Source organism: Salvelinus namaycush, chromosome 41, assembly GCF_016432855.1.
Source record: "Salvelinus namaycush isolate Seneca chromosome 41, SaNama_1.0, whole genome shotgun sequence".
In the NCBI taxonomy this organism is placed as follows: Eukaryota; Metazoa; Chordata; class Actinopteri; order Salmoniformes; family Salmonidae; genus Salvelinus; species Salvelinus namaycush.
The window spans coordinates 6,462,190-6,470,978 of NC_052347.1; the positions used below are offsets into that span (position 1 = coordinate 6,462,190).

The 8,789-nt window shown below is 42.1% G+C and overlaps 1 protein-coding gene across 1 annotated transcript in view; it reads right to left on the minus strand.

Annotated features, from left to right (window-relative positions):
• LOC120033966 (caveolae-associated protein 1-like) overlaps nucleotides 1-8,380 on the minus strand; it is a 30,599-nt gene extending 22,219 nt beyond the window's left edge. The window contains exon 1 of the mRNA XM_038980365.1: nucleotides 7,871-8,380. Within this exon, the coding sequence (XP_038836293.1) occupies nucleotides 7,871-8,380 (510 nt within the window). The remainder of the gene's footprint in view (nucleotides 1-7,870) is intronic.
• Between the last annotated feature and the right edge of the window lie 409 nt (nucleotides 8,381-8,789).

Consider the following 8,789-nt stretch of genomic DNA (forward strand, 5'->3'; position numbering starts at 1 on the left):
CCCCAACTGGGCTTAGTTGCGGAGAGCTGAGCCTCAAGCTATCGCTGTTGGCTCGAAGGCAGTCTGCAGTGCTCACAGGACTCAGGGTCCTTGAGTCCTGTGAGCACTGGGCATGTTCCTACCCAAGCAATTGATGCATAGAGGATGGGAATCTTTCCTGCTTGACCTCACACACACACACACACACACACACACACACACTAACGAGCTGAGAGCGTTTGCCACAGAGACAGTGGAAAGAGGTGAAACCTGACTCAGAGCCAGTGTTGATTCACCATGCTGTCACTCTCTGGCCGAGCTCCTCCGATATCATTTAACGCGACACCATGCAGTCGCTGGCAATAAATAGAGCTGGGACTGAACCGTGTAGGACTACGGCAACATGAAAATCACAGTTCCTACGACTGACTACTGGTGGAGTCACAGTTCAGACAGTTACAGTGGTGTGGAGTGGAGTCACAGTTGACAGTTCAGACAGTAACAGTCAGCCACCATTCTGAAAGTCAGAAAGTACATTCAGTAACATAGGGGTCAAAGTTCATAGAGTAATATGGGAGTCAAGGTTAACACAGTCACAGTTCAACAGTAAGTATTAGTTAGTTGTTTTGAATGGCAAAGCACAGGTGATGGAGAGGATGAGGAACTAAATGTGACAGGAATTTTCAGCTCCATCTATGGCTTTGTTGGAACTTGCTTAAGCATGAATTTGGGGAAATGACAAGGCATCAGTAAACAGAGAAACCAAAAAGTGTTGTAATACTTTTCACTTCACATTAGGTTGCTCGCACGGACACAGACTGTAAAAGAAGTCAGAATGCCTCAGACAGAATCCAGGACAGGGCGATAGGAGCAGTGTGTCAAACAGCAGGGGGCCCCCCCTTTACTGAGGTAATTTATTAAGACCGGCCGTCTCTGATTGGGTTCCTGCTAAATGCCAATAGTGTAACCTAGTGCCACAGTGGACATTCCAGGACGGGGATCTGAAAATAAGACCGCAAGCCAATGCAGACAGTCTAGAATAAACTGATCAAGATGGCCTCCAACAGCCAGCTACCAGATATTGACGCACCTTTAACTCTCTTCTAGTTAATTATGTTCAGAAAAAGCAGACAGTGTGAAAATATGTCAATGTTTTATAAGGCATTATATTGACCTCTATAGGCATTGCTAAAGATTAAAAGACAAAATATATAATTTAGACATTAGGCAAAAATAGATTTTCCAAATAGGTCCTTCCTCTGCTTTCTTCTCCTCTGGTTGATATACTGTACTGTAATCATGCCAGTTAATAAGAGCAGAACTGGGTTCAAATACAATTAAAAATATCTCAATTACTTTCACATACATTCAAAGTAAGCATTCAGATATATTTTATTTGAAAAGACAAGTAGTTTAATATTTTAATGCATTTGGAAATATACTTGGAAAGTATTTGAAATACTGAAAAACACTTACTCAAAAACACTCCCATGCATTTAACACAGATATTTGAAAATAGTATTTGAAATAACTTTTTGAAAACACTGTGAAATACAATTTGGCAGACTATTTGGTTTTTACAAATAACCATTAAAATACTCAAATAAAAGTACTTGCTTTGGGCTGTGTATCAGAAAATACTCACATACACAGAAAAAGTATTTGAAATACCAGATACTCAAAGGCACATGTATTTGTACCCAGGTCTGAATAGGAGACAAGACATCACAGAACTTGCCCCCTGCCAGGTTGCAAACTACCCAAAGTCTCGCCCTGTCATGAGGCTGCCAGCTGCAAGCCATTAGACAGACATTGCAGCACGCAAGGCTAAAAAAACACCAGCCCATTGAGTAGCAGGCTGCCACAGAGAGAGGGGCTGTTCAGACTCCCTTCCCTTTCCCTCACTCATCATAACGGAATCCCTCTGCTTGACTAGGACTTTATGTATGTACACTGGGGTGGTGTGAATGGGAGGTATACAGCCTGGTACTATGTAATTAGGCTACTCTGTATTGAGACACAGGGGAAAGGTACCCCCACTTGTTGCTATGGAGAAGGCAATACAAAGAGACAGCCATACAGTTGAAGTAGAACGTTTACATACACCTTAGACAAATACATTTAAACTCAGTTTTTCACAATTCCTGACATTTAATCAGAGTAAAAATTCCCGGTCTTAGGTGTGTTAGGATCACCACTTTATTTTAAGAATGTGAAATGTCAGAATAATAGTAGAGAGAATGATTTATTTCAGCATTTATTTCTTTCATCACATTTCCAGTGGGTCAGAAGTTTACATACACTCAATTAGTATTTGGTAGCATTACCTTTAAATTGTTTAACTGGGTCAAACGTTTCGGGTAGCCTTCCACAACCTTCCCACAATAAGTTGGGTGAATTTTGGCCCATTCCTCCTGACAGAGCTGGTGTAACTGAGTCAGGTTTGCAGGCCTCCTTGCTTGCACACACTTTTTCAGTTCTGCCCACAACTTTTCTATAGGATTGAGGTCAGGCCTTTGTGATGGCCACTCCAATACCTTGATTTTGTTGTCCTTAAGCCATTTTGCCACAACTTTAGAAGTATGCTTGGGGTCATTGTCCATTTGCGACCAAGCTTTAACTTCCTGGCTGATGTCTTGATATGTTGCTTCAATATATTCACATAATTTTCAATCCTCATGATGCCATCTATTTTGTGAAGTGCACCAGTCCCTCCTGCAGCAAAGCACCCCCACAACATGATGCTGCCACCCCCGTGCTTCACAGTTGGGATGGTGTTCTTCGGCTTACAAGCCTCCTGCTTTTTCCTCCAAACATAACGATGGTCATTATGGCCAAACAGTTATATTTTTGTTTCATCAGACCAGAGGACATTTCTCCAAAAAGTACGATCTTTGTCCCCATGTGCAGTTGCAAACTGGCTTTTTTATGGCGGTTTTGGAGCACCGCCTTCTTCCTTGCTGGGCGGCCTTTCAGGTTATGTCAATATAGGACTCGTTTTACTGTGGATATAGATACTTTTGTACCTGTTTTCTCCAGCATCTTCACAAGGTCCTTTGCTGTTGTTCTGGGATTGATTTGCACTTTTCACACCGAAGTACGTTCATCTCTAGGAGACAGAATGCGTCTCCTTCCTGAGCGGTATGACGGCTGCGTGGTCCCATGGTGTTTATACTTGCATACTATTGTTTGTACAGATGAACGTGGTACCTTCAGGCGTTTGGAAACTTCTCCAAAGGATGAACCAGACCTGTGGAGGTCTACTATTATTTTCTGAGGTCTTGCCTGATTTCTTTTGATTTTCCCATGATGTCAAGCAAAGGGGCACTGAGTTTGAAGGTAGGCCTTGAAACATATCCACAGGTCCAATTGACTCAAATTATGTCAATTAGCCTATCAGAAGCTTCTAAAGCCATGACATAATTTTCTGGAATTTTCCAAGCTGTTTAAAGGCACAGTCAACTTAGTGTATGTAAACTTCTGACCCACTGGAATTGTGATACAGTGAATTACAAGTGAAATAATCTGTCTGGAAACAATTGTTGGAAAATGTACTTGTGTCATACACAAAGTAGATGTTCTAACCGACTTGCCAAAACTATAGTTTGTTAACAAGAAATTTGTGGTGTGGTTGATAAACGAGTTTTAATGATTCCAACCTAAGTGTATGTAAACTTCCGACTTCAACTGAAAGCAGCTTGGTTAGCCTTGCAAAGAGCATATAGTTGGAGGCTACAACTACTTATAGCAGAGTAGAGTTGACTCTTTCCACGGTTCTCTATTCACACAGCGTTATTGTGGGTTTTCCAGCCAGATAGGCCATGATGAATAGACAGCATGGCACCGCTTCAGGACTAAAATTAAGTCTTCATCTTACACTGCGTTGAGGCTTTCAACTATCTGTCACAATCAGTCGTCATAGGTAGGGCGTTGGCTTAAAATCACATGTGGACCACCGGTACTACTGTGTTTATGGTCTTATGATTTCGTCCCACAGGTCTGGCTTTATATAGCATTAGCCGCATTGGTCAACCATGAGACACTATGGTCTGGGAAAGGTCAATGAACTCACTCCATGTATCATTCTTCATGCAAACTACCGCACCGGGCAGACGTCAATTCAACATGTATTCCACGTTGGTTCAACGTAATTTCATTGAAATGATGTGGAAACAATGTTGAGTCAACCAGTATGTGTCCAGTGGGGCTAAGATGAGTATCACTACTAACTAACACACTTAACATAGATAGCCAATCTGTGCAATATCATTTCCTGTTGATAGACAGTGTTTGGATTTTTTCAGAAAGGGCTGAATCCTAAGTTGGGATACATGCACGTAACTCCAATGTTGAAATCTTTGACATTATGTTTTACAAGAAAGTATACGTTACACACACATCTCAAATGATAAATTATACCATCGCATCAGCATTCGGCTCTCAAGAAAGAGCTTCCTCTCCTGTAGTCTGAATCAGTGTTTCTCCACTCCAGTCCTCGAGTACCCCCTTACACATTTGTATTGTTGCCCCGGACAAGCACACCTGATTCAACTTGTCAACTAATCATCAAGCCCTCTAATGAGTTGAATCAGGTGTTTTTGTCCGGGCCTACAGCAAAAATGTGTACGGTTGGGGGTCCTCGAGGTCCTGAGCTGAGAAACACTGGTCTAAATAACCCACTGGTCTAAATACCTCACTGGTCTAAATAACTCATTGGTCTAAATAACTCACAGGTCTAAATACCCCACTGGTCTAAATAACTCACTGGTCTAAATGACTCACTGGTCTAAATACCTCACTGGTCTAAATACCTCACTGGTCGAAATACCTCACTGGTCTAAATAACTCACTGGTCTAAATACCTCACTGGTCTAAATAACTCACTGGTCTAAATATCTCACTGGTATAAATAACTCACTGGTCTAAATAACTCACTGGTCTAAATACCTCACTGGTCTAAATACCTCACTGGTCTAAATACCTCACTGGTCTAAATACCTCACTGGTCTAAATACCTCACTGGTTTAAATACCTCACTGGTCTAAATAACTCGCTGGTCCAAATACCTCACTGGTCTAAATAACTCACTGGTCTAAATAACTCGCTGGTCCAAATACCTCACTGGTCTAAATAACTCACTGGTCTAAATAACTCACTGGTCTAAATAACTCACTGGTCTAAATACCTCACTGGTCTAAATACCTCACTGGTCTAAATACCTCACTGGTCCAAATACCTCACTGGTCTAAATAACTCACTGGTCCAAATACCTCGCTGGTCCAAATACCTCACTGGTCTAAATAACTCACTGGTCTAAATAACTCACTGGTCTAAATAACTCGCTGGTCCAAATAACTCGCTGGTCCAAATACCTCACTGGTCTAAATAACTCACTGGTCTAAATAACTCACTGGTCTAAATACCTCGCTGGTCTAAATACCTCATTGATCTAAATAACTCACTGGTCTAAATACCTCACTGGTCCAAATAACTCACTGGTCTAAATAACTCGCTGGTCTAAATACCTCATTGGTCTAAATACCTCACTGGTCTAAATAACTCACTGGTCTAAATACCTCATCGATCTAAATAACCCACTGGTCTAAATACTTCACTGGTCTAAATAACTCACTGGTCTAAATACCTCACTGGTCTAAATAACTCACTGGTCTAAATACCTCACTGGTCTAAATAACTCACTGGTCTAAATACCTCACTGGTCTAAATACCTCACTGGTCTAAATAACTCACTGATCTAAATACCTCACTGGTCTAAACACCTAATTGGTCTAAATACCTCACTGGTCTAAATACCTCACTGGTCCAAATACCTCACTGGTCTAAATAACTCACTGGTCCAAATACCTCGCTGGTCCAAATACCTCACTGGTCTAAATAACTCACTGGTCTAAATAACTCACTGGTCTAAATAACTCGCTGGTCCAAATAACTCGCTGGTCCAAATACCTCACTGGTCTAAATAACTCACTGGTCTAAATAACTCACTGGTCTAAATACCTCGCTGGTCTAAATACCTCATTGATCTAAATAACTCACTGGTCTAAATACCTCACTGGTCCAAATAACTCACTGGTCTAAATAACTCGCTGGTCTAAATACCTCATTGGTCTAAATACCTCACTGGTCTAAATAACTCACTGGTCTAAATACCTCATTGATCTAAATAACCCACTGGTCTAAATACTTCACTGGTCTAAATAACTCACTGGTCTAAATACCTCACTGGTCTAAATAACTCACTGGTCTAAATACCTCACTGGTCTAAATAACTCACTGGTCTAAATACCTCACTGGTCTAAATACCTCACTGGTCTAAATAACTCACTGATCTAAATACCTCACTGGTCTAAACACCTAATTGGTCTAAATACCTCACTGGTCTAAATACCTCACTGGTCTAAATACCTCACTGGTCCAAATAACTCACTGGTCTAAATACCTCACTGATCTAAATACCTCACTGGTCTAAACACCTAATTGGTCTAAATACCTCACTGGTCTAAATAACTCACTGGTCCAAATAACTCACTGGTCTAAATACCTCACTGATCTAAATACCTCACTGGTCTAAACACCTAATTGGTCTAAATAACTCATTTGTCTAAATAACTCACTGGTCTAAATACCTCACTGATCTAAATACCTCACTGGTCTAAATAACTCACTGGTCTAAATACTTCACTGGTCTAAATACCTCATTGATCTAAATAACCCACTGGTCTAAATACTTCACTGGTCTAAATAACTCACTGGTCTAAATACCTCACTGATCTAAATACCTCACTGGTCTAAATACCTCACTGGTCTAAATAACTCACTGGTCTAAATACCTCACTCATCTAAATACCTCACTGGTCTAAATAACTCACCGGTCTAAATACCTCACTCGTCTAAATACCTCATTGGTCTAAATAACTCATTGGTCTAAATAACTCACCGGTCATGGAAAGCCTGAGGCCTAATAGCTTTGGCCAAGTATACCAGCTAGAGCAGTACCAGTTTAGTACCAATCATCAAGCCCTCTAATGAGTTGAATCAGGTGTTTTTGTCCGGGCCTACAGCAAAAATGTGTACGGTTGGGGGTCCTCGAGGTCCAATATCATTGAAGATGTAACCCACAAATGTTGGCTTAGGTTTTTTTTGCCAAACTAACAATGTGTTACTATATTTAAATTATTTTATTTGATTTCAACTAACTTGTTTTAATTCAATTAAGTTTGAGGAGCCAACTCACTCTGGTGAGAGAACGTTAAAACAGTTGCTGTAACGTTATAATAAAGTTCAGAGTGTATTTCGCACCAGCTCATGATTTTCCCATGCATCATGGAGAATTCACCCAACCCTGTGGTGGAATCTAGTGGTCTTGTACAAGGTTTCTCCACCTCACATCTGAAGCAGCCTACCGCAACCCACTGCTACAATCTACCATACACAAGTGGCTGTGTATCCATCTTTTGATCCACTCAAACACTGATACACTGCTAACACGTTCTAATAACTTTCATGGATAAGCATTACTAAACTACATATATGCTACCTTCATTTTATCACTCTGTTGCCGCAGAGAGTGTTCCTGCGCAGCAGAAAATGAAAATTGTATTGTATTCAAGGTTTAAAAAGGCTTCTAAAGTTTGTAATTTCCACTTAAAAAATGTCAGACTTGATTTATCCTAACTAAAAATGTATCAACCCCTACAAAAATGTCCATTAATTATAATCCACTTATTATTTCACATTTCCTGTTCCAGCAGGATTATTTTCCTGCTGGAGCAAACTGGTCGAATAAAGATAGCACACTTGTATTCAGCCTGGCCTCAGAGCCTGTTGGTAAACATGTCTGAACACACACCCCTCCGTTTCCCACTCTCACCTGGTAGATGAGAACCTTGAAGTGCCGTCTCTTGAGCAGCTCGTTCTCGTTGCTCTCCAGCTTCTTGATCTGGCCAGCCTGCTTCTCCAGGTTGGTGCGGACCGTCTTCACGTTGACGCTGACCTTGCGCACCTTGCCCAGCATCTTGTTGACGGTGTTGGCCGTGTCAGTGTGGCTCTTGGACAGCTTGGACAGCTCTCCCTGGATGCAATAAACAGACTTCTCCATGTCCTGCTGTCTGGCCTCCAGCCCGTTCTGGGTCAGCTGGATCTGGTCCACCACCCCGATGATCTTGTCTAGCAGGGTCAGCACCATGACCCCGTTTACCTGCGCCTCACTCTTGGTGCCCGAGCCCGTGGCCAGCACCAGGTCCACTTCTTCTGAAATGTCGTCTTCATCGCTGTCGGTGGCGGGCTGGACCGCTGCGGCTACCAGGGACACCTCCTTGTCGTCGTCAGACACCTCGGTCAGAGCCACTCGCTCCTGCTGCAAGCCTGCTGGATCCGCCATGGCTGTCAAGTCCAAACACACACCACTCAGCTCTCACGCTCACTGAGGATAAAAATACACTACCGGGAGAACAAACTTTAAGGGGCCACCCTGACCAAAAGTCAAATCCAAATACTTTTCCTTTCTATGAAGGGACACTTACTCTTCCACTTCTTTGGAGCTTTTCCTCTTCCCACTTTCTAGTCTACTTGTCTTCTTGCTGTCTTTCTTTTCCTCCTTTTTCTCTTATTCTCAGTCCTCTCAGTCTCTCTCTCTCTCTCTGTGTCTTTGCATCTACCCTGGGATGCTGGCCAACCAACGGGAGTGGAGCCTCTCACTGCTGAGGCATGTGTGTCCTGACTCAAATGACGGGACTCCCTGTGATACCAACCAGTCAAACTTTTCCTTTCCTACAGCCGGCCCCCAGTCC